The sequence below is a fragment of the Cuculus canorus genome, chromosome 1, assembly GCF_017976375.1.
Source record: "Cuculus canorus isolate bCucCan1 chromosome 1, bCucCan1.pri, whole genome shotgun sequence".
Lineage (NCBI taxonomy): Eukaryota > Metazoa > Chordata > Aves > Cuculiformes > Cuculidae > Cuculus > Cuculus canorus.
Genome location: NC_071401.1, coordinates 23,826,544 through 23,854,304, shown reverse-complemented (window position 1 = coordinate 23,854,304; position 27,761 = coordinate 23,826,544). Strand labels below are relative to the sequence as shown.

The window sequence follows — 27,761 nt, the reverse complement described above, 5'->3', positions numbered from 1 at the left end:
AAAAAGAGCATTGTGAAACTGAAAAAAATCTCTCAGTAATATCCACTTAACCTTACTATAGTTTCTAAATCGTATAGGTAGTGTCAGCTCTTTCCCAAACACACTTCAAAAAACCCAAACACCTGTCAGATCACAGCCAGAACTGTCCAGAAGTCCGTCTTCCTTGCTTTTTAAACATTTAACTGTCACAATACATGCAAAGTTTGATGGTTTTCCTCAGTTCACCTGCAGGACACTTTTTTTTTTTTGAACAAAACATTTTTCATTGTATAGCTGCATCAAAAACATACCGATGTGGCTTTCAATAACACCAAATCAACGTTTCTGAAATATGACAGAGCCAACTACAAATGCACAGTCCTAACAACTTTTTTCCTCCCACTTAGGGCAGCACATTAGTTTGAACTGTTGACACAGCATTACATTAGTTAAAAACTTCTCAAAGGATATAATGTATCCCTTTCATTAAGGTCTATGGTTTCTGACCACATATAAAAAGCCTGTTTATAAAGTTATATGACAGTAAAGCTTTTAGATTACTATGATCACTTATAATTTGAGTCATAGCAAGTTAATCAAAGCAATGAAACACTACTGAATTTTCTGGCTATTAAAATTTATTTGTTTGCTAAAAAACATTCTAAATAACGGTGAAATCTAAATATATGAATACATACATTCAACAAATCACAATCACAAATAAAAAAGAACGCTAAACAATTAAGCCACTATTAAGTCTTACCTTATGTGCTGGCACTAGATTAACTAACACTGTATCCAAAAGTTCCTGTGACACAGTATCTCCCTCACAAATGATAGAGCTCATCAGATCAACCATGTGCATGTGCACTTTTTGGTTATGACCGTTGCTGAAATTAAAAACAGGAATTCTTAGTCTACTATTCATACGAAGTGCAACTTCCATTCAGACTACTCCCTACAGCGATGCCAAATAACAAGGAATAATCAAATAATGCTTTTTTTTATTAATCAAAACACATTTCTCAGCTGCATATACAAAACGTTATTAAATCTCACACCCTCTTCATTTACTACTGTATTAAAAGAGTAAAAGGACTGTATCTGTCCCTACTATGAAGGGGTAGGTGTACTGGAAAACCCCTCCCCTCTGCTCAGCGCTGGTGAGACTCCATCTGGGTGTTGTGTTCAGTTCTGGGCTTCCAAGTACAAGAGACATGGATATTCTGGAGTCAGTCCACCAAAGGGCCACAAAGATGATCAAAAGACTGGAGCAGTTCTCATACAAGTAAAGGGTGAAAAAGCTGACATCTGGTTTTTTTAGTATGGAGAACAGATGGCTTAGGGAAGATCTTACTATGTTTAAATACGTATTATGTTTAATATGTTTAAAGACAACAGGGACAGACTCTTCTCACTGGTGTCCAGTGACAGGTCAAGAGGCAATGGGCACAAGGTATAATACAGCACATTCCATTTAAAAATCAAAAAGAGAAACTTCTTAAATGTGACGGTGGATGATCACTAGAAGGTTGCCCAGATAGACCATCGAGTCTCCATCCTTAGAAATGCTCAAAACACAACTGGTTACAGTCCTGGGTAACCTGCTCTAGCTGACCCTGGTTTGATCAAGGGGGGCAGACCAGATGATCTCTAGCAGTACCTTCCAGTGTCCACCATTTTTTGACTCATGTTTCTACAGCAATAATTCTCAAAATTCCTTAGAATCACATCTTGCACCACTTACTTTCAATTTCAAGAACAGAGTAAGATAAAGGCAGCAAAAAGACAATCAAAGTAAGCTTCTTAGAAAAAAAATTATTTGCAGTGTGTCTTGTTTAATTAGAGCAGGCAAAACCAACAGCTTGTTATACATATACTGCTACCTTTAGTTAAACTGAATTACAAACCTAAGCTTGTTAACACTAAAATCACAGAATCTCTTAGGCTGGAAAAGACCTTTAAGATCATAAAGTCCAACCATAGAGATCACACAACAGACTGAACACCTAGGTTAGAAACATCCGACACCAACCACACAATGATATAGTATAAATGGGGGTGACAGTACTTACTTTATTACTGAAAAGAGCGTTCTGTACAACTGTGTAAAAATCTCATTGCTGTCTTCTAATTCAAAGCATATGTTATAAGACTTGACCCAAGCAATATTCTGTGTTGAACAGAAAAAAATAAAAGGAGTCATTTACGTAAGATTACGTAGAAAAACATTTAACAGTTATGGAATAAGTTATGAAGCTTACCTCAAGCAAATAAAAATATCGATTAAACTGGGGGCTTTTTGTATCTTCTAAACCCTTAAGTTGCCTTGTTATGAACATAAATATATCCTGAAAAGAAATGACAGTCATTTAATCCATTGCAATGAAACTTCCAAAATAAAAATAATCACCTTCATAAACTACTAGTATTATTCATCACCATGAAATCTGCGGCAATGACAGGCACCCTATTCCACTATCCAGAAGAATAATCTACAAAACATCTCAGAAAGCACCAAGGAGTAATTTTGAAATGCTTCATGTTTCTTTAAGGGATTGAGAAAGGTAGCAAAAGTTTTTCTTTGCCAAAGAAAAACACTCAGCTTGACAGAGCTACAACTTGCTGACACTCTGCAGAAGTGTAAAGATGAAAAATGTAAAATTCGCTGTCCTTCTGAACAATTTACACTGCAATAGGTTTCAACATGAGGAGAAAAAAAAGCAGTAGGCACCTGCAGCTTTCCTAAGAGTATTATTAGTTGTTTACACTCTACTGTCTGTGCATTTGTCAATCATGATGCTGCTGACACAGATCTTGCCTTTTGCAAAAGCCAATAAACCAAGTTTCTCCTGCTTCCTTTATCAACTTTCAGCACCATAAGACTTCTTCAGAAAAAGTCTCACACAGAATAAATGCAAGCAGGTTCTAAGGAACAAACAGTTGATTATGAACAGAACGAAACCACACACAGGAAGGTTGTGAAACTCATTGCTGGCTCAAAAAGACACAGCAGACAACATGGTTTCACTTCAAACTCCATAAAGCAAGTCTCTTTTAGAATCCGGACTCTTAAACCCAAGAGTGCTTATACTTCCAACTTTAGGAAGAACACAATGTTTTTTGTGGATTGCTGTCTTAATACCAATTAACAACACAATTGCTTCAGCAGTTCAGCTTTCACCACAGAATATACTTAGATAGCTGAAGTTCTGCTACCACACACACCCTTAAACATCTCCATTTCAGCCAGGTCAGGCAGACAGTCCATTTGTCCAAGGGTCTTCGACATACAAGTGATTAGAATGCCTTCCCCCTAGAACATCTTCCCCCTAGAAAATTAGATTTGGGCTCCAGGCTTTCCCCAGACTGAAAGGGACATAGTAGAAGAGACTCAAAGTTGCAGTATGGATACAATGTTAACACTGGGTAAAAATAGTGCCAAGATATAACCCCAAGAGAAAGCATTCTTCCTCTAACATCTTCGTCATGAAGTGGAGGGCACTCTGACATTTGAATCAGTTTGTCCTGATTCAACCACAAAAGCCATGTTCAGCAGAAACGGCTTTCAAAAATCTACCTCAACAGCCCCAGGAAACGGCCTCAATGGTTTGTCCTTTATTTCTCAAAATGTGTTTAGAAATCTGCATCAAGAAACTGATTTCAAAAATCTGCACAGGTTACAGAACTGAACACTGACAGTGGAAGTTTCTTGTCGGTTCAGAGCTCTACTCAAGTAAGTAAGGAGGTGTAACAATTCAGAACTAAAAAAACAGGCAGCTAACAGAAATCACAAGATGTCTCTCCACTATGTCTGGTAACAAAGTATGTACTATAGTTGAAACTGTACTGTTTGCCCTACTTACTAAGCCTGTTTGGTGCTACCACTAGATAAAAAATTGAGTGATTTCTTCCACTGTAGCAGGTATATCTTCCACCACAACCATCTCTTTATACTACTGTGGAAAAAAACAGACACACAAAAACCCCAACAAAACAAAAAAAGGCCATACAGTCTTAGACCGAGGAGACAAAAAAGTACACAATTTAAAGTGTTATTTTCCCCTAGAGGATTTTCTGTAATACTTGATTCATCACTCTAGATTCAGACTGTATAAGGGAAGTATTTTTATTTTCTAAGTTGGAAAGAAAGTTACATTTCTATTTAAAATAAAATAGAAACCGCAAAACAATCTAAATTGACATTTTTTTCCTAAAACAAATGGGGCAGATCTGAACCACCTTATCAAACCTGGCATTTCTCTACCAACCACCCACATCTAGTGGGATCAGTGATGTTTGTAGTTACAGAATTTTCCAATTCACATCAGAAATAATTATCCTCTATACAAAAATATTTTTCTTTGTTTCAAGTGAGTTTTTATCTATAAAAATAATCATCTCTTGATAGTTTAATTGGAAACAGTAATAGCATTTTCCCAGTTGAAGGAATTAGCTACCTTGAAAGATATCACAATAAAAGCTACTGACACATCAGTATTTCTGAAGTTTAACAGACCACTATTTGTATATCGCAATGGAAGTTCAATAAAAGATTTATTTTCAATGCAAATCCTAAGCTCTACAAGATATTGAAAGATGTAATATATATCACTGTATCTGATGAACATCAAACCTAAACAAACACCTCTATCCATGAATCAATTGAAAATCTTGGATTGCTTAGGCTGAACCAGGAAAAAGAGGAAAAAAAAAATGTTATAATCAATTATATCAATCATTCAGATTAAAAACCTGGGATAGAATGAAAAAAAAAAACAGATTAATTCAATTTACCTTTAGTTTATCTGGGGAAGTGTATGGAGCTTCAGGGGCATAAATTCTGAAAATATCAGCAAGACAACATGCTACCAACAAACGTACATCCTTATCAGGATGTTTGAGGAAAAAATCTGAAGCAAGATGTAAAGCAAGATTTAGGTAGAGCTCCTTTTCTTCTTCAGAGTCCTGGTCCATATCCATGAAAGTTTTGACAACCATCTAAAAAGAGACACAAAGATGTCAGTACATAAAATTAAGTACTCTGCATAACACGGTCCTTACTGAAAGTTCCTTTTCTGGTTCCACGCAACATCTATCAGAAGCATTATTAGCAATGCAGTCGTACTTATTTGGATAATCAGTCTCTTATTCTTCAGGAAGTATCTAGTCAAGTCCTCTATCAAGCCTCCCGACACAGTCTCTGTAGTGTTAACAAAAAACTTGCTGTAGTACTACACATCTCTTTTTGAGAAACAATATAATCAAGTTGGCCAATTCAAACTAGTACAACACTCCCTGTTACAGCCATTCACTGAAATATTTGGAAAACAACAAAATTTGATTTAAAATGTTTATTTCTCCCTAAAGTATTCAGGACTGCTATTTATTTTCCTTCTTTTTCAATTTCAGGTTTTTCTCTACTACTGCTCTTAGTACAAGCTTGTCCCTTGTGTTGTCCAGAAGCCAAGTAAGCACAGCAGAAACACATAAACCCAGTGCAGCCCAGCAGCACCCAAGTTGTCCAACAAGACTAAAATGCCTATTTGTATTATTAGGATCCAGTATACTAAGGTCAAGAGTCTGGGACACAAAGTATTTAGCACCCTAAATAGGGTAAAAGCAAGAAAATTCACAATTAGTAACTGCAACTTGTTGAGAATTCTTGTATTTAAAAACTGTTCGGAAAAGAGAAACCTATCAGCAAAACAAAGTAAGATTTTTGTCTAATTGCTTATTTGAATCACAGAGGCAGAATTATTTTAGGAAGTTCAACCCTTGTTAAAGTTAACAAAATGGTAATAAAGGCTTAATTGCACAATCCTGAGAATTAAAATCAAACTTGCATCTATTTCACCAGTGCAATCAATAATGATGTCCGTGAAGACAAAATCAAAAAACAACTACAACGCTAAAACACTACCTAAGATTTTGCTTTGCTGAAGTTTGGTTTAAATTTGGAGGGGGGAAAATGTAACTATAATTCATCAGGTAGCAACAAAATCTACTTTTTTTTAAAAAAGGAAGGAAGGACTTCTGCATAATTAGGATAATAGCAGCTGTGTAGTTTTAAAGTATACTGAAAATCCTTTACTAAAATGCACAGAAGATTAATAGCTTATACAGACACAATTCCCATTGGATTAATAGCTTATACAGACACAATTCCCATTGAGAAAAAAAAAATAGAGTCCTCCCCAGTCAAAGACAAGATGAACCAGCTGAGGTGCACTGATGCCCTTAAACAGTAGTAAAGTAAATTAAATATCAGAATCGTTTCCACCTCTATGGAAAGCAGTTAGATTTATATAATTAACAAGATAATAAATGTTCAGGTGTCACAAGAGTTCTTCCCAAAAGTATGGGTTTTGTCTACTCTATAAATGAGCCTTCAGTTTCTCTTTCCTGACAACATTAACTTCCATACTAGTCAAGGACAACAAAAATCAATCAACTTGTCTCCACAGCAATTTGTCACGGTGTTTAAGGAAAAACAACGAAAAACAAGGTAGTTCTATTAGTATTCCTTTCTAGTTCCCTGCAAAGCAATAGGCTAGAGGATTTCTGAGACTGAAATCATATCAAAGACCACCATGATTAATACTCCTGGAGCTTCACCTTCCAGGTGTGGCCCAAAGTTCTTAACCCGTTCAATTTTTCATACATCTTTCTACAGTAATAAGCTCTGGGATTTAGTGATATACCTTATGGAAAAGTACATTAGACTGCTGGCCTAAAATGAATACATTTCACTAGATGACACCTTGGTTCTTGCTTACAAAAAGACACTGTGGAAAAATTGCTTTTCTCACACTATTCATCATTTCCACACGTTTATCACCTTCTTTCTCACTTCCACGCTAGTTCATGACTCTGATCATTTAGTTTCTATCTCCTTTCAAAATCTACTATAACCTGGAGATGGCATGGATCAGAAATGCAGAACATTTCTGAGGCAAGTTACACTAACATAAAAATCCCTTGTGCACATTTTCCATTTTATTCTCAGATTTCCCATTAATTTGCATTTATATAAATATACTGTTATCAGCAAACTATCTGCCTGTAAACCAAAATAAAATCCAGAGAAAAGTGTGTCTTTCTTAATGTTTATATGAATTTGGCAGCCTGTGAAATTAAAGAGGTCAATAGTTCCCTTATTATCTACTCTTGTTTTTTAACACCTGAAACTGTGTTTATACTGCAGGTCTTATACACTTGTGATGTAGCCTAGATCACCCAGTCCTTCATAGGAGAATCACCATGTGGTTTTCTCCCTGCCTGTGTACCAACGAATGCACAGCCAGAATAAAGAGCTGACAAGAAACATAGGACATTTTGCAAAGTACACTTCTCCTGCAACATGGAGATGACAGAAGGGACTGACATTCAAGGCCAAAAATGAAATGAAACTGTAGGAGAAAAAAGCATCAGTAAAACCTGTGTGAATTTCACAAGCTGAAAAACAATTTGCAACTACAAATAACTTTTTCTGCTAGGAAGGAGTTACTCATGAAGTCATAAATGTCATCTTCTGTTCAACACCACAGAATGCATATACTGATTAAAGTCTATTAGCCTAATTCTCAAGCCATGGGCAGGTTACTGAGGGGAAGGGAAAAACAATCTTTGAGTTTTTGGGGTTTATTGGGTTTTGTTCATTTACCAGTAGTTCTAAGTGTTTTAAAACTACTTCTTAAGAAAACAAACTCCAAATTAGGCTCTTCCAGCTGTCAAGAGTACTTAAGGTTCCTCTCCTACATCTGTTCTCCCGTTTCACAGCACCAGCCCAAGTAGCAGGCATTCCCCCTGTACAACAGACCCGCCTTTCTGCTGAGAGTACGTAGGTACACAAAGAACTGTAGTAGCATATTCATAACCCAAACCTCCCCAACTTTCCTGTAGATTCAGTCAAGAAATTCAGGAGACATGTATGATACTTCTATTATCATAAAGACTAAAATAATGAGAATAAAGGGTTCAATAAAATAATCAATCCAAAGAGCACAAATGCACAAAAAGAATGTATTCTGAGGCATCCATGTCACCTTCCATAATTATGACTCTCTTGTCACACTTCCCAGTATTGTTTCTCTCAGTGCTGACTTACTATAGGAGCTAAAGTAGAATTTAAGTAATAATTGAAACCATTACAGCTTATTTCCATTTGTAATTTTCTAACTCATTTAAATATTTTTGGACAAGTCACTTAAGAAAGCTCCCCCTTCTGAGCAGAGAAAAGGTAAAGCCCAAAAGGAAAAAAAAAAAAAATACTTTCAAACAGAAAATGCAGTAACAAGATCATTGAATGCTGTATGCAAGAAACTTCAATCTGCAAACAGTTACTTGCTTACTAACCTTTAGCCTTCTCACCATCTCTTCTTTAGATATTTTATCAGAGATTTCTTTGACTCCTGGAGGATATGTGATTTTTCCATCATTGGCTCTCGTCTTTGAATGAGCCATGATTCCACGATTTTATAACTGTGGAAAGAAATTAAGAAGTCAATGTTGTTTAGCTAGTTTGTTTATAAACTATCAACTTTTACAAACAAAATCTACTAGAAATATATCAACAAAACCCATACAAGGTGAAAACCGGACAAAAGATTGGATTGTTTACAGTAATCTACATTGCAGCAGATAGTAATGGTTTTGATAGAGGTACTGTCCTATACTACCATAAAACGTTCAAGTAGTACACAAGAAGAAAAAGCTAAAACTCTTCATTCCTGCATGTATTTGACCTTCACACTCAGAAATGCAACCAAGAATCTTCCTATCTTACTGCATGAACTGTTACCACCACTTAGTAATAAATCCTACCCAGCTTGGATTTTTAGGCTCTCCAAGAACAGACTATAAAGTGGACAGTGCTTAGTGTTTTCCAAATTATTAAACAGAGCAAAACTTCTCCAAAAGTCTAAGTAGCAGTGCTGTCGAAGCGCTACACAGCACTATTTGCCAATACTGCCAGACAACCAGCAGACAGAGAATAAAGCAGACCAAATTGAAGTTTTTCCTCTACGCCACAAAACCAAGTTTTTAAGCAAAAGACAGCAGATAAGTAATGGTATCGCCTTCCTAAATTCCAACTATGAAAGCAACTCGGTCACTTGGTTTCTCAGTCCCTTTAAATGAATGCAAATGCAGACTGCCACCTTATCCATTCTAGACTATGCAAAGTGACACTGCTGTAGAGAATGAAGCCAAACTGAAAGCTTTACTTAGATAAAAACAATTAATACAAAGAGAAAGTGAGAAAAACTGGATGGTATGCACTGGCATAATTACGATGTTAGAAAAACACTGCACCAGGGCAGTTAAAAGTCAAGAACGTAATAAAGGAAATTTCTTTGCCATTGCCTTGTAACGTCCATAACATATCTTGTGGTAACATCTTGTTGGACAACAGACTCAACATGAGTGAACAGATAAAGTCATTATCCCACTCTACTCAGCGCTTGTCAGGCCGCACCTGGAGTACTGCGTTTAGTTTTGGACCCCACTATACAAAAAGATGTGGACAGGCTAGAGAGGGTCCAGAGAAGGGCCACTGAATCATCAGAGGACTGGAAAAACTTCCACACAAAGTAAGGCTGAGAGAACTGGGTTTGATCAGTCTTGAGAGTAGAAGGCTTAAGGGGAGACTTTATTACTATGTACCAGTACATAAGGGGGGTGGAGACTTCCTTCTTACAATAAGTCACATGGAAAAGATAAGGGGTAATGGGTATAAGTTGCTCCTGGGGAGACTCCTGAATTGGATTCCTGAAGAAAATTTTTCATAATGAGAACAGTTAAACACTGAAATAATCACCCCTGGGAAGTGGTAGATTCCTCTCCACTGGGCACTTCTAAGGCTCAGCTTGACAAGGTGCTGGGTCATCTCATTTAAATTATATATCACCTAAAAACATAGGACTAGATGATCCTTGAGCTCACTCCCAACCTGGCACTCTATGATTTTATGGTATCTAAGAAATAGGAAAAAAAGCTGCACAACAGCTGTGAGACTGAGAAAAATGAGAAAAATGTGAGAAAAACAACCATGCAGACACCAAGGTCAGTGGAGAGGGATGGAATAGTCCAGGCACTGGAGTAGATTTCCCTGCAGCCCATACAGAAAACTATGGTGATGCAGGTTGTTCTCTTGCAGCCCACAGAGGGCTAACCACGTCAAAACAGAAACCCACACTGCAGCCCACAGAGAATCACGGAATCACTAGGTCGGAAAAGACCTCCAGGATCATCGAGTCCAATCATTCCTACTAACCACTAAACCATGCCCTTGAGTATCTCATCCACCCGTCTTTTAAATAACTCCAGGGATGGTGACTCAACCACCTCCCTGGCCAGCCTGTTCCAGTGCCCAAAGACCCCTTCCATGAAAAATTTTTTTCTGATGTCCAGCCTGAACTTGTCCCGGCGGAGCTTGAGGGCCACTCTCCCTTGTCCTGTCCCCTGTCACTTGGGAGAGGAGGCCAGCACCCTCCTCTCCACAACCTCCTTTCAGGTAGTTGTAGAGAGCAATAAGGTCTCCCCTCAGCCTCCTCTTCTCAAGGCTAAACAACACCAGTTCCCTCAGCTGCTCCTCGTAAGACTTGTTCTCCAGCCTCTTCACCAGCTTCGTTGCTCTTCTCTGGACATGCACTGGAGACATTGTGAAGGTGCATTCCTTGGTCAGAAGTGTGAGGAAGGAGTGGGAGAGATGAAAACTCTAAACTGCCCACAGGCCCTCAACCTTATCTTCCCTGTGCTGCTCAACAGGGAAAGGGGAGTTGCAAATGAAAAAGTGAAGTTGAGCCTTGAAAGAAGGAAAGATGAGGAGAAGGTGTCTTTAGTTTTGTCTTTGTTTCTCACTATCCTGCTCTTTTTTCAACAGGCAATAAATTAATCTTCCTGAAGTCAAGTCTGGTTTTGCCTTGTCTGTGATGGTTATTGGTAAGCAATCTCCTTGTATTCATCTTGACTTATGAGTTTTTTCACCTTATTTTTTCTCCTGTTTAGCTGGGAGACCAAGAACAGCTGGGTGGGTGCCTCACAGCCAGTCAGTTACATAACAGTACATAATAAACTTATTCCACTCAAAAGTATAGAAAACCCTAAACAGGAATCAATTTTATACAGAATACATAAAACTAAACTTATAGGGCCAAAAATTCATTTAAAAGACGGTCAATGAAGTAGCTTATTACTTAGACGATAAAGGATAAAGAATAATACACCGATAAAGAATAATACACCTTTTAAACTTCCTATGAAATAGAAAGTTGCAGATGGCCACTGAAAGTGTTTTAGGATTAATACTAAGCTTTGCAGGGGAAAAAAAAAAAAACAAAAAGAAGCAGTAAAAAACAAAACCTATCATTCAACAAGGGAAAACCTAATGCTTAACTACCCTCTTGTACAAGTTATCACTTTAACCATTACTTAAATAAAACTGAATGAGTTGTTACATTTCACTGCTAAGTTTCTGCTCTTCTGGACTGCTTATATAGCTGTGCATACCTAGCTCTGCCAAAATTACCTGTGTTGAACACACAGTACGATCTGGGACTTTTTTGAAGGGTTGCTTTTAACCTGATTCTGTCCAAATGAAAGTCTCCGTGATTTCACATAACACACCAACTGTTTCAGGGAAAGGGAAAACAGCAACGGCTAAGAACGGCAGTCTCCAGGCCAGCTGCATCTAGAACGTGTTCAAGCACAAAAATCCATAAGCTAGTGAAGTGACATCCAATGGCTGAATTTCAAAAAGCTTTTTAAATTTGCTTTCAAAGATGCACTGTCTTCTTTTGGAATATATTGTAAAATGATGAAAAAGGGCAATTCTTCGAAAGTTTCTTTGAGATTCAACGAGAGACTCAGCTGGCAGATTTTTTTTAACAATTGAAACTTTAGAAGTTCTCCACAATGTCTTCAGAAACCCAGTATTATCCCATGCACAATACGAACGTAATGAGAAAATATGAACGTAATGAGAAAATGCTCACGTGGCTAGATAATTTGCACCAGCCAGACCGTAAGCTTACTTATTAGTTGATATATGCTGTTTCTGCTATTATACAAGAACAAAACAAAAAACAAACCAAAACATCCGAGGTAAATATAACAAGGAACTTAAACAAATATATTAAAAAAATGCTAATCATAATACAGAGGAACAAAATCATGATTCAATCAGGTGTTGGTTATGTTAAACAATACTATAATCTAAATCAAGTCTTTTAAAACGAGAAAGAAAACTAACCTCTCGTGAGCAAATACGGCATTTTAAACATTAATCCACTCCTTGTACAGAAGTTAATACAGTAGGAATAAAGATCACAAAATCATAAAATGGTTTGGGGTAGGAAGGACCTTAAAGATCACTCAGTTCCAACCTCCCTGCCATGGGCAGAGACACCTCGCACTAGATCAGGCTGCCCAAGGCCCCATCCAACATGGCTTTGAACACCGCCAGGGATGGGGCAGCCACAGCTTCCCTGGGCAACCTGTGCCAGTGACTCACCACTCTCATCGTGAAGAAATTCCTCCTTACGTTTAGTCTAAATCTGCACCTCTCCAGTTTATACCCATTGCCCCTCATCCTATCACTACAAGCCTTTGCAAACAGTCCCTCCCCAGCTTTCTTGTGACACTCCCCACCTTTCTTGTGACAAAAGTTAAATCAAGAGATCATGCTTAATGTAAAATTATGATAATCAGGTAGACTATAGTTGGGGAACAATTAATTATTCTGAACAGAGTTAATCAGTAACAAGTAGCATCGCCAAAATTGAGTCAAACTCCAATGAATTAAAATAAATTTTTTTTAAAAAAAGGGTAGAAAAGACAATCCTGAAAACTACCAACTGGTCAGCCTCACCCCTGTGCCTGGGAAGATCATGGAACAGATTCTCCTAGAAGCTATGCTAAAGCACGTGGAGGACAGGGAGGTGATTAGTGGCAGCCAGCATGGCTTCACCAGGGGCAAATCCTGTATGACCAACTTGGTGGCTTTCTATGATGGAGTAACCGCAGCAGTGGGCACGGTTAAATCAACAGATGTGATCTATCTGGACTTATGTAAAGCCTTTGACATGGTCCCCCGCAACATCCTTTTCTCTAAATTGAAGAGATATGGATTTGATGGGTGGACAGTAGAAACTGGTTGGATGGTTGTATTCATAGAGTAGTGGTCAATAGCTTGAAGTCCAGACGGAGATCCGTGACAAGTGATGTCCCTCAGGGGTCAGTACTGGGACCAGTGCTGTTCAACATCTTTAGAACTGACATTGACAGCGAGATTGAGTGCACCCTCAGCAAGTTTGTGGATGACACCAACCTGAGTGGTGCAGCTGCCACACTGGAAGGGTGCGATGTCGGGATGTCATCCACAGGGACAGAGTGGAGAAGTTGGCCTCTGAGAACCTCATGAGGTTCAACAAGGCCAAGTGCAAGGTCCTACGCCTGGGTCAGACCAATCCCCATTTTCAGTACACGATGGGGGATGACATGATTGAGATCAGCCCTGCAGAGAAGGACTTCAGGGTGCTGGACAATGAGAAGCTCAACATGAGCCAGCACTGTGAACTCGCAGCCTAGAAGGCCAATCGCATCCTGGGCTGCATGAAAAGAAGCACGGCCAGCAGGGCGAGGGAGGTGATTCTGCCCCTCTATTCCTCTCTTGGGAGACCTCATCTGGAATACTGTGTCTAGTTCTGGAATCCTCAATGTAAGAAGGATATGGAACTGTTGGAATGGGTCCAGAGGACGGCTACAAGGACGATCGGAGGGCTGGAGCACCTTCCCTACGAGGACAGGCTGAGAAAGTTGGGCATGTTCAGCCTGGAAAAGAGGAGATCTTATAGCAACCTTCCAGTACCTGAAGGGGGCCTACAGGAAAGCTGGAGAGGGGCTATTCACAAAGGCTTGTGGTGATAGGACAAGAGGGAATGGGTACAAACCAGACAGCGGCAGATTTAGACTACACATTAGGAGGAATCTCTTCACTATGAGTGGTGAGGCACTGGAACAGGCTGCCCAGGGAAGTTGTGCATGTCCCATCCCTGGAGGTATTCAAGGCCAGATTGGATAGGGCCTTGGGCAGCCTGATCTAGTGGGATGTCCCTGCCCATGGCAAGGGGGTTGGAACTAGATGATCTTTAAGGTCCCTTTCAACCCTAACTATTCTATGACTCTATATAAAATATAAATTAGTAGTTCTGTATACAATTGTAGGACCCAGCAGTTACTCAGTTCCAACTAAGTTTACTGGCCGTGATATTAAATATTAAAAGAGTCAATATACTGATGGTTTCTACTGAGTACATAATTATCTATTAATTAATTTCTTTATGCTTAACTACACATACTCTACTTGCTCAATAGTATAAAATACAGATTACACACATGCAAATAAAACATGGGTTGGTGTCATGCATATTAAGTACTCATGCAATATATTTAATAGTTCAATAGATATAATTACAGGATGTTAAGTCAATGATCTAAAAGGAGGACTTAAACCACACTCCATTTAATTGTATTCTGTTTAGATGACAGTTCACATTGCCTATGGCAATTTAATTAACTGTTCTAATCATTAAACAAACTACGCCTTAACATACATGAAGTCATGTGTCAATAGTACTTTTTCAGAGATCCACACGCATGTTTAAATCTTAATCCTTTGGATATTTTTGCAGAAGTCTTTTCCAAGAGATGAAGCAAGCTTTAGCAAATTAATTCCTACATTCCTTCCACGTCTGTCTCCTGCCTTACGACTGCTTCGAGAATCCAAACATGCAGACACAGAAGACCACCAGAAAAACTGATCAGCTTTACGAAACATCATAATTCTTATTCTTCAGTACGTTCACTGAAATACATATAATTATTTATGTAGTTGCATCTTAAGATCAGTATTTTTAAACCATATATACAAAATACAAAAAAAGCTTACATAAATTCAACCTACACAATTATTTTACCTTTTACATCTATGTTTACAAGCATATTTACAATACGCCGCTGGGAATAACACCACCTTCACATTCACAAAGCTATGAGAATCCTAAGTGAATTTAATAAATTGCTCGCATGGAAGATTGTTGCAATGAGCAGAGATTTAAATACGTTTTTACACAGTTCATATCACTCCAACAACAAGAAAGTGTAGCCGAGGAAAAGTAGTTGCAAATACTCATCAACCTGTCCTCCACAAGCAGCAGTATAACCACTGGCCTCTCACTGCCACAGGCCTCCAAAACAGTTTAGAAGACCTAAGAACATTTTCCTTAAATGTCTCAGGGAATGTTGTGAGGAAGTCAAATCTTTTTCATTTTGTACACCACAATACAGAGCTCACTCCAAAGCCCCGTTCGTCTGTCAACATACTGTTTGTTGTTTCTTTTTATTATTTACATCCTCTTTCCTATTTTTGTAACCTCCACAGGTAACATCCTTGTAGGAATAAACGTAAACCATTACAAATACTTGAAGCTCTACCTCTGCTTCAACAGCATGTATGAAGAAATTGGTAAAGCTGTAATTTCCACAAAGACACAACAGGGTATTCTGAAGCGATTACTCTGCAGCTTACAGAAAAGGAAAATGCAGGCATTTTTCTACTTCAGCAGAATTATTAATGAAACACAAATAAATTAATTATTTAAGCCACTTACAGAAGATGTTTACACCCTGTGTACAGCTGATTGACAACAATTGATTAAGGTAAGAAGTGACTTAGGTGTTAAAGACTCACATAATGTAAGTGCCACTAAATTAAATCTATTTCCATAATAAATCTACTGCTAGGGAGTTAGAACTCTGCTATAAAAAGCCACTTCAAGCTGAAACTTGGCAGTTAATTTTCTGCTGCTAAGTAAAATAGAAAACTTCAGTGTGTTGGATTTACATGAGTGTACTTGATCCAAGTCATTTTTCATAATGATTCAGATATAATATCTAGATGAATATTTCCCATTCTCTTTTAGAAATGTTATATTATGTTATAGTGTTTACTTAATTATCATCAAATCAAGATACCTGTATTATTCACATTATCAAGAAAATATCAGCTATCTATTTCTGTAAGGCAGCACTATACATTGTAATGACTGACAGAGGAAGAATTTACTGAAACCACTAATCAAAGGTCTTCTGTAATGAAGAACCACTTTATAAAGCAAAAGTTACACTCTCAATCCAGCAAATTACATGAAAAGTACTGGGTTTCACTACAGAAGTCTAATTATGGTCAATCCTTTGACAGTCAATACACAAGTAATAACAACCTGTTTAAATCAGGAAACTCTACTTTTTAACCTTCCATTAGAAAACACAACAAAGCACATTAAGTTTCTTTATTAACACATTAGGTAAACACTCTGTGGAAAACGAAGAGACGTGCAGGTAGTAACTGTGCAAAAGGAGATATTTTCATTATGTACAAAGGATTTGGAAGATTCAGTAAAACAACTAAACACAATAATAATGAACAAAACACTAGGAAAAGCCATGACACCGGAGTCAGCATATGCACGCTAAAATCCTCAAGCAACTTACACAGAATATAGTACTCCACCTTGCAATCTGCTAGGAAATTATCCCAGACAAGTCTCCATTTCTGCTGATAAGTTTTTATCAAACTTCATTAGAAAAACTCTCCCAAAGATTAAGCCAGTAGACAGTACTCGGTACCAACTTATCTCAGCATACAGCTCTCTCCAGTGGTGTTGCAGGCACTTGCAGCTTCCACAAGATACAAGTGACCCAACTTCTAAATTTCAGCATTTTTCAGATACGATGAAAGGCAAAAAGTGGCAAGAATAGAATTGCCTGAAACTGCACTTTCACTGAAATAAACCCAGTTAAAAATATGAAGACAAGATACTACATAACAGAATTCACCACTAACCAATCGACAACCTAAGGAAAACCAAAATTGTGCTGTTATTGTGGGATCTCACCTTTCCTTCTTCTAGCCAAGACTAAGTAAAATGGACTGTAGGCATTACAATTATAATTTCTTATTTCTGTGCATGGCTGCAGGAAAAGAAATTACAAGGAGATTAAAATTGGAAGCCTATAGCAAAAGATCCTGACAAAGAAAGAAAAAGGCAAAACCATAACTAAAGAAAAAAATTCTGGTTAAAATTTTTTGAAGTGTAATTACTTGTTTCATAAAGTGGAAAAGAATGTAAGGTCACAAACTACGACGTTGTAAAGCAGACATCTCCAATATATTTGTCAGTTAGGCACATACTAGTGAAAATATTCCACCTCATTGCTTATTAGGTGGTCATCTTACACAAGAATGCTACAGAAAACCTCAAACCAGGAAAGCGTGTAACAAACAGACTATGACCAGTGCTCAGATCATTTACCATTGAACGCAAAGTAAGTGAAATTACTAAAATGGTAATATTACAAGAAAAGTCCAGTAAGTCATTCAAACAGGTTTGAACTTAAATTTTACTGGACAGGAACAGGGCAGTTTTCACCTAATAAGCTTACTAAACATCTCCCATCCTGTAGTAAGTAATTTATGTTGCTCTACAAAAATACAGTTCTTTAACAAAACGGAAAAAGAATGCATAGAAGGAACTGCAAATAGACAGGAGGATGCCATTATACTCACAAAACCAGAAATGTAGTATTGGATATACTGCTTGGACGTAGAGGATTTTGCAAAAATGTTTTTCCAGTGGGGAGGAGAAGCATGGAGAAGAGCAGGTACAGAGAACAGAGGTAAGTTCCATGAAGTCTCAGAAAAAGCCACTAAGTTTTTTTTATAGTGACCTTTTCACCTTAACCTTCAAAGGATGAAACCTTCTCACATACTAAAGATCACCATCAAAAACTATGAAGTTTAGCTACATTAGAGAGGCTGCTAACACTTCATTAGGTTTTCTTGACAGTCTCCACTAAAAAAGAGAAAGAGTCATTTCAGCTTTGAAAAACTTGAAATACTTTTAGGATATATCATATGTAAAGGATCTTCAGTGGAGTGTGAGCGGCTCCATCATGTCCAAAAATAAATCCAAGATGAACTACACTAAACCTAATGTATCACAAATCTGACAGAGCTGTCTAAAAAGATACTAGTTTCCCTCTCCTCCAGAATACAAATATCAATTTAGGAAAACAATATTCTTTAGCATAAGAGTATTAAAGCATATATTCTTTGCCTCCAAGAAAAGTTGCCCAAAGCTTCTGAGAAGCCATATGATATACATGATTTCTAAAGAGTCTTGATTTTAACAATCAAGTCTACCAAAACTGTCTGTATGAATTATGCTCATGCCTTGACAGCCTATACTTCAAGAAGATTTGAATAGAGTTTAGGAAAGAATGCTGTCAAAAAAATACCTGGAGTCTACAATGAGGGCATGGTCTAACAGACTAAAATTAAAGTGCATATATTGAGCTAACTCCATAAATCTGACTTCTCCCATCCCTCTTGCTAATGTTATGACTACAATAAAAGTAAAAAAATATTAAAAGTGAACTCAGTTGCTCATACAGAAGACTCAAACTAATGAAAAATAAACTCAAGTGCAAGTGCTTTGTGTAAAACCACACTTCTTTGAAACATTCTCAAATTTTTGTCAATATTAAAGCATGCTAATTTAATTATTAAAAACAATACTTGGGGAGAATTATGCAAGACTGTAAAGCTCAAAGTCCATTAAGTCCACCACCACTGAATGAAAACTTGTTTCAATCATTATGTCACCTTGACGTTTCCACCTCGCTTCTTTAGATGCTCCGAGACATCCTGCCTTTCTGGTGCTGGCAAGAAATCTGACACACTGGTGCTCAAAATACCATTTGTCAAGGGACACACTTGCAATCCCATTTATACCTCCAGACAAGTGGACAGCGTAACTCAGCCAACTATCAGTATTTGTAGAGAGTATAAGCATAAACATTCTGGACATCTTTCAGCATTTCACAGATAATGAATCAACAGCACATGGATCTGACATGGGATAATTACGCTTCTATTCTACCACATGAAACTATCGCGCACATCGCGCACACCAACATTACCCATACAGGTGGTTTTCAGAAAGGTAAGAAATGTTCGCAACATTCTATCTCTATGTTTTGGCTATACAAACTGAGGAGAAGCTGTGAAATTTATTCTCCAGCCTATACACATACAACAAAACTTAAATTTCACAAACAACATCATGTAAGTATGCAATCCCACAGGATATGATTTTGCCAACAGTCAGAAACAATGAATGTTTACATTAAATTGACACAAGCAGTACATAAATAAAGTCTCTGTTTTGAAAAGCACAAATTGAAAGCAGAAGTGATTTGGAGATGTACACAATTCCAACATGGTAATCACAGGCAATGTCCATGCCAAAGGAACAAAACTGAGTTTTAAGCTGTTTATCTCCTCAACTGGGGTGCAAGGAAAGTTTTCATACTAATAAGCGAATTCAAGCAACCACTTAGTAAAAGTTCTAAGTAGTAATCAGAGCCCTCAAGACAGAAGAGAGTACCACAGGATGGGAAACACAGAAATAAAGACATAATTGGAGGCAAATTGAGACAGCCATTGTAAACAAAACAAAGGAGAAAAAAAGAGGTACTTCAATAGCTAAAATCAAGATAAAAAAAAGTACTACTGCATAATAATAATTTGCTATCAAGAAGATAGTGAAATGTCAAAAAAAGTTAGTTGAATACCCATTTTCAAAGAAATAGCATGTAAAACTTCATTCCTGTGTCAACTGGTAACATGTATATTCAATCAGAAGTTACTGTGTCTACACACTTAAGACCTTCACAACTGCAAAGGCACTATCTCAAAATTCATGAACAGTGGGGTATACAAAGCTCTTAAAATGTTAAGGTGTAGCAGAAGAAAGTAAAGGCAGCACTGTCACTAGCAATGCAGAGCAAAAAAGTAATACTGCCACTGCAACTGCATTACTTTTATATCAATAATATTTGAAGAGTTTGGAAAAAAAAATCTACATGCTAAAGTTAAAATTTTAAGTACAGGGGTAAATGTAGCTTACAAGGTTATGATACTACCTGGGACAATTCATGTTTGCTTAGTTTGCACTTTCTTTGCACTGAAAATCATTTATTACGCAAGTATTAAATTGGAAATCATAGATGGACAGATACAGCAATGGATCAGATTGTCATTCAGTAAAATACTGAAATAAAATATCAGAGAAACATAAATGTTTATAGAATCACAGAATCACTACGCTGGAAAAGACCCTTGAGATCGAGTCCAACTGTAACTGTCCACTACTAAATCATGCCTCTAAGCACTTCATCTACCTGTCTTTTAAATACCTCCAGAGTGGTGACTCACGCACCTCCATGGGCAACCTGGTCCAGTGCCCAATAAGCCTTTCGGTGAAGAAATTTTTCCAAATGTCTAATCTGAACCTTCCCTGGCACAGTTTGAGGCCATTCTCTCCCAAACTATCGCTGTCACTTGGGAGAAGAGACCAGCACTCACCTCTCTACAATCTCCTTTCAGGCAGTTGTAGACAGTGAAAATGTCTCCCCTCAGCCTCCTCTTCTCTAAGTTAAACAACCCCAGCTCCCTCAGCCACTCCTCATAAGACTTGTTCTCCAACCCCTTCATCAGGTTTGTTGTTCTTCCCTGGAAACGCTCCAGACCTCAATGTCTTTTTTTGTAGCGAGGGGCCAAAGCTGACCACAGTTTTTGAGGTGCAGCCTCACCAATGCTGAGTACAGGGGTACAATCACTCTCTTGGTCCCGCTGGCCACACTGTTTCTGATACAGGCCAAGATGCTATTGGCTTTCTTGGCCACCTAGGCACACTGCTGGCTCATGTTCAGCCAACTGTCAATCAACACTCCAAGGTCCTTCTCTGCCGGCAGCTTTCCAGCCACTCTTACCCAAGCCCATAGCACTGCATGGGGTTTTTGTGTCCCAACTGCAAGATTTGGCCTCACACCATTGGCCTCAGCCCATCGATCCAGCCTGTTTAGATCTCTCTGTAGAACCTCCCCACTCTCAAGCAGATCAACACTTCCTCACAGCTTAATGTCATCTGCAAACTTGCTAAGGGTACATTCAATTCCCTCATCTAGATCATTCATAAAGATAGTGAACAGAACTGGATCTAGCACCGACTGCTGGGGAAAATCACTTGTGACTCTTTATAAGTATAAAGACTGCGTTTGAACCCCCAAACAAGAATGTATGCTACAAGTCAGAAAGAAAATCAACTGCAAGGGGAAAAATAGGGGGTTGAAGGGAGATCCTATGCCTAAGTCCAGGCACAGAAAATCACCACAAGACTACTAACTAGTGCTATGCAACATTAGTTCTAGATATGATACTTCAAAACAAGCAAACAAAAAAAACACAAAGCCTCAACATCTAACACAGATTTTAAGGTGGTGGCAAGAATTTGCTTGGAATACTACATACGACTACCAGCACCTACCATCGAGATAACTTAAACTGGAATAAGTGTATAAAGTCTACTACAGCAGGAGAGCACATCTACAGAGGCAACGAAAGTCAGAAGGCTAAGTAGAAAAGAGGTAGAAATCACTATAAACACCATAAATACTGGAAGATCTCACCCAAAGAAAACAAGCTAATATAAGACAAAAACGCTAAGATAAATACTTCAGATAATGAAGAAAAACTGATAATTAGAGGAAGACTTCTAGGTTTTAAATTAAAGGTTTGGAACAACTTTCTGGTCAATAACTGAAGCAAAATTATTTACCTAGAACATGGCAGAACTCGAGGAGTATGCAAAGGAGATTAGTATTTTGCCATTGTAGGCTTCATGAACAATTGAAAAAGCAGGCCTTTCACTCCACAAAATACTTACACTGGAATCACCAGAAAACACTGACAGGAAGTTCTGAGACTGGCACTCAAGCAAGAGAAGAGCTGACAATCAGCCTAGGTATCAACATTTCAGAATATCACTAGTCTACAGCCATAATTTTGCCACAGCCTTCTTTTAGCCGGGAAGCTACATTAAGATTTAGTAAGGCAAGAACAACTTGTTTCCTTCTTGCAACAACTAGAAAGGAAGCGGGAGAAGGAGGCAGGAGTTATTTTCCTATACATTAATTTTATTTTCAAAACCACATAACAAATAAACAGCCATAAAACTTGTATCTTGCATTACATTATTTTAATAAGCTAACATCTGTAATATTTACACACAAGAGGAGAAAAGAAAACATGCAAGAATGGCATGGAAGCCATAGGGAAAATAAGGGGAAAATGATGGGAAGCAGAAGACAACTACGGACAGACATTAGGTACAAATCAAGTTTAATCACCGTATTTCCCCTTGGGAGGAAACACCACTTTGTATAATTTGAGTCTACCATTTATTTGGGAAAAAAATGCCTTATTCAGCCTCATCATAAAAGTTTAAATTCTTACCAAAAACAAAAAAAACCCAAAACACCCCGAAACAAAAAACAAACCCCAAACATGAAATACACTAGCATGCTACCACAGAAGCAAAAATCACATTTTGTAAAATTTTGCAGATGGACAACCAATACAAAATTGCTTTAGTAACAAGTCAGAATTTGTATACACAAATGAGACTCTCTTCCGTTCCTTACTTTGTGTATGTTAAAAAATACAAAATAAAATGCCTCGCCCCTATTACAAATGATTCAATACAGAACTAAAGATCAAACAAAAAATTATAGTGGGCTGGATTGAATTCTAAGACCTAAAGGAAAGAATGGTTATTGCACTGCAAAGTCAGATGTTGTGCTAAACTACACTGCATCTACTCCTAATCAATATGAATTATAAACAAGCATTTATATTAGAGCTGCATACAGAAATCTTAATACCAAAATCACATTCAGCTGAGTGTTTTACAAATAGAAGTTGTCTACCCAGATGGCTTTTAACAGTTTAGCTTTTTTTTTCCCCCCCAGCTAGCTAGAACATTTTAATTTGCTTTTGGCAAAAAAAAAATTGTAAGTGACAGAAAACCATAGACTGAAAAAATAATTATGTCCCTGAAGACAGAGGAATAACCCATAATTGTGATTACAAAAGCACAAGTCACATAAAGACTTACTACAACCAGGTGAACTAATAAATGCATCGGGGTAGATTGTTAACATCACAGGAACAGAAGAAACTTAACCAACAGAGGCTAGTCATCTGTTATCATGTATGAGCCCACCAGTAAGATCACTTTAAAACGTTGTAGCTGAAGAGTCTTCCGATGTTTCCATCTGCAAAGTCTACCTTTGACATGTACCTCTAAGTTCAACCAACACATAACCTTTGCTAATAATCTAGTCACTCATGTAACTTCTTTTAATACAGTTATTCACCTCTTATAACTACTCAGCCCGGTGGGGTTGTGTTTTCACAGAATGGCTAAGGTTGGAAGGGACCTCTGGAGGCCACCTAGTCCAACCTCCTTTCTCAACAACTGTGGCCTAAAGCTGATTGCTAAGGACTGCATCCCAGTGGCTTCTGAGCACCCCTAAGGATGAAGACTCCATGACATCCCAGGGCAACTTCTGCCAGTGCTCAGTCACCCTCACGGTGAAAATGAGTTTCCCGATGTTCAGAGGCAACTAAACTGTATTTCACTTGTCATGTTTTGCAGTTGTAACAGTAAAACACTCAACAACTAATCTTTACTCACTGTTAAAAGGATAGGGTTTGCAATCAAAAGGACCAGGCTTTAAAGTATTAACAGATACAGCTGCTTGCATGTACAATCAAGATAGAACAGTTCAAAGAGTTTCAACCTATTACTTAAGGTACAAGAACTGCTCGCATGCACATTATACGTTGCTCTCTCCTGATTCCCCTGAAGTTACAAGCCAAACCATACTCTGGTAAATCCTGTTGACAAATGAATCTATCACTAATCCACCTGTCTGCTCACAGCCAGATGTTGCTGCTTCTTTAGCAGAAAAAGCTGGAACTGTCCACACCTCAGCCAGATTCTCAGCTCAAGAGTAGTCTGTCTTGATTAAGTCTTTTAAGGGCCAAAGCTCAGCTTAGCATGGAAACAGCTGAGGTATGGACCCACTTACTTCTACTGCACCAGACAAATGGAGTAGAAAGCTTAGGGGTTATGGGAAAGGCATTGAACCAAGAAGCAAAGTTAATGGGAGGAAGAAGGGTAGAAAAAAAAAGAAAAAAAACCTGTGCAAACCACCACAAACTCCATACACCACAGTTTAGGAACCTCAGGTCTGGAAGTCTAAGTAGTGTTGAACAAGGTGAGAGAGGAAATAGGATTTACTTGGGCAATGAAGGACTGAAATCAGAAGCCTGAAGAGGTATACGGACAAATGCGACAGGTCACTACAGAGAGAGACCAGAACACAAGGATCAGCTGCAGGGGGAATACACACCCAGCAGAAGTACATCCTTCCTAGGGCCTGCAGTACAATATGCAATAATCATATGTTACACTGCTCATCTACCAATAACAGGTACTTGCCAGAATCCACTGAAAAGCTCTTACACCTCATCCCAGTTAATGCTGGTTGAAAGAGAAAACCTTCCTACTAATAATATTCCATCAATTTAATCAGTAGGAGTTACACAGAGCTAAAAGTTACAACCTAGTGACTCACAGAGGCACATCCATACAGCAAATATTTACTAGGTTTGCCTAAGATCCCTTCCAATCTAAACCATTTTGAGTCTATGAATAGCAAAAATACGGAAATACTTGCAAAATCAGTTATTAAGATTTAGGAAAGATCAGAATTAAGATTTCTTACACAATATTAAAAAGAATACACACAAAGGAGCTGATTTACCTGATCCTTCACTACTTTTTTCCACACCATAGAATTTCTTTCTCATTTAAAGTAAAGAAGCTACTCAGCTTTTCTCCTTGTAAGTTAATGTGTGTCCCTTATTATACTCAATTTAAGCCATGCTCTGAAGAGAGTTAATTTCCTACTGGGCTTCTGTACGGGACTCACCACTGTAACATGTTAGCGTGCCATAAAAATTAACTTCTTTTCACAACACTTTCCCAAAATTTTCTATAAAAATGGGTATTTTTCCCATTGTATAGACGAGTAACCCAAGTTACAGACTGAAATTTAAGAACTATCCACCAATTTTGCCCGCACAGTTAGAGAAAGTTAGGGCATAGCTTTTAAGGTATGCCATGTTATCCAGCACTGCATCTGAAACTGAACCTTCTGTTGAGCCATACAGAAGCAGTCAGGGTCTAGAGGCTCTCTCCCAAGAAATCAATGCACTACTAATAAGCTCTTGTGGAAAGTTTGGTTTAAACAGATTTACCTGGCATTACAAGAAACTGACAGAAAGAAAGAATTCCAGTATTCCAAAGTGACATTCAATCACCCAAATCACTAGATATGCTTCCTCTACCCACATAACCCTGTCAATTCACTTCACATTTTCTAGCTTTTGGAAAATATGTCAGCCAACTTTGATACACAGCTCTAATTCCTAAATACAACAAGTTGAAAACATATATATAAAATTCGCAGTCTTCACTGTCTTTGATCATTATCATAACAGATAGTTATGAGAACAGAAATTAAAACCATTTCCTATTTTGGAAAGAAATTGCAATTTGAATACTGCTTTAAGGCGTATTTGTGTGCGATATGGAAGATTAAGGGGACAGGGGACCCATTGAGAAATAAAAAGTTACTCCAAAATGTGCTGACACATAACACTGTAAGAACTATCTGATGGAGAGATTACTGTAGGTAACATTTGTAACTTGGGGAAGACTTTCAAAATGTTTCAAGTTCTCAAAGCACAGATATACAAGTCATTTAAAATGAGCACAGACTATTTGTTACCAAAAATAGCATATGTATGAAAATCTCCCTTCTTAATTCCCTGAGCTACAGAAATGCTTCTAAGAACTATGGGCTAAGATGAGCAAGTGGAAGAGAGATGCATCTCCTACTTGCTATGTCTCGAAAAACTGCCTCACAAATCTTAAGAAGAACTTGTCATTGGGCTTATTCATTTTTAATTTAAAAAAAAAAACCAGGAAAGCAAGATGTTACAGAGCCTTATTCCGACTAGTTTATACTCTCAGAGGAAGAAAACCCAATGCAAACTTTATTATATACCACAAATCAAGCGTCCACAATTTGTCTCCCTTAGTTAGGCCTTTGAAAAGCACTGGGTGGCACATGGAGCATCCATAGACATTGTCCCACACAAAAGCTTTCACAAACTGATGGCACGAAAAGTTCTTTCATACACTTTGCTTCTATGCAGAGGAAATTGTAATGAATTACACACAGTGCTTCACACTGAACTGTCAAATAACAAAATCATTATCAGAGACACTATCACACCTAACAATAAGCTGCCCAGAACCCCTGTAGATCTTCCCCAAGAAATCCCTTTCAAATTTTAAGTAGGCAGATTTAGAAGGGAAAAAATTCCTAAATATAATTAAAAGTTTCCATGAAGTATCTTCTGCTCACTTCTCATAACTAACAACTCATCTCCATTCTTTTGGGTTAAGAACATACGCAGTGCCAAAGATTTCCCAGTAATCCAGCTGTATTCATTGAAACCCTACATCCAACTAAGAAACCAGTACTAACAGCAGTGCAACAATGAAACTCAAGGTGGCCCAAAGATTACATAAAGTTTTGATGCACGTTTTTCTTCAGACCTCCTCACAAGCAGTAAAGTCACACGCAGCACGGGTAAATGGGTAAAGTCTTTTTTTTTTTTTTCCCCCAATCCCTCCTTTCCAAGACTTTGAGAATTCTGATTCTTCATGTTGAACTGAGTGACAATGCGGATACACTGGGGGGGTAACATAGAGAACCAAAGGCTGCTTTGACACAAGCTGTGGACAACAACTGGATATATTTACTTAAAAGGTGGAAAGCCTCACTCAACAGTTACTTGCTAAGTGATTAACAATTAAGTTTTAGCTGAATCTAGTCCTCTAGAAGAGCTACAAAATGTAGTTTAGGTGACTATGCAATGGAACCAATTAGGACACTAACAGTTTTGACTGCTAACTTCATGCCTTTTTTGTCCATTAAAAAGCATGCAAGTGAAGCATCTCATTTCAACAGTGGAAGCATCCACCAGGATTTCTAATTAAGTCAGAGAAAAAGTACACACAGTTAGCATTGTCTGGAAGCGATCTTTAAAGAACGGGGTCTAAATTAGAAAACCCCAGATGGGGTTCAGATCCCTGGTTACGGTACTACCATATAAATGGTGGCAGACACAAGATGATTAGTACAAACATACCCATCTGTTCCCAATGAGGTACAGTACTTTTTTTAATTATTATTATTATTACTATTATTTCTTGGATCATATTAATACAAAAGTTGTTGTGCGCTGGAATAACAGAGCTAAAGATCAGGCAGCATAAAACACCCAGAATGGCACAGAAAGTTTTCCAGTGTTTGAGGTGGGATGTGAAAAGAGTAAATTTCTCAGATATGGACGAAGTCATTGATGTCTTAATTCTCAGAACGTACTTCAGAGCTTACTATACACAACATCTATAACTTGGGGAAGACCTTCAAAATGAAAGAAAAGGTTGAAAAGCAGTATATGCAGAGACAGACAGTAATAACCTTTAAAAAAAGAGTGGAGGCATTAACATGTTGATTCTAAAACAGAAGTTAAAATATTGGTTATATTTCACAGAATTGTTTCAAGTCAGATGTGTTACAATAAATAGTCACATTACAGAATATTTACTCTGAAATCCAAAACGTTCCAAAGAGTTTTTGAAATAAATCACCAACTTGCTAAAATATCA

General features: G+C 37.8%; 1 protein-coding gene across 4 annotated transcripts in view; it reads right to left on the bottom strand.

Annotated features, from left to right (window-relative positions):
* Positions 1 to 27,761, bottom strand: part of PDS5B (PDS5 cohesin associated factor B) — a 103,086-nt gene that overhangs the window by 72,278 nt on the left and 3,047 nt on the right. For all 4 annotated transcript variants that reach the window (XM_054074846.1, XM_054074838.1, XM_054074862.1 and 1 more), the window contains exons 2-6: positions 8,338 to 8,463; positions 4,777 to 4,980; positions 2,244 to 2,330; positions 2,055 to 2,152; positions 743 to 869 (exon numbers count right to left, since the gene is read on the bottom strand). In XM_054074846.1, the coding sequence (XP_053930821.1) occupies positions 743 to 869; positions 2,055 to 2,152; positions 2,244 to 2,330; positions 4,777 to 4,980; positions 8,338 to 8,445 (624 nt within the window). In that variant the 5' untranslated portion in view covers positions 8,446 to 8,463. The remainder of the gene's footprint in view (positions 1 to 742; positions 870 to 2,054; positions 2,153 to 2,243; positions 2,331 to 4,776; positions 4,981 to 8,337; positions 8,464 to 27,761) is intronic.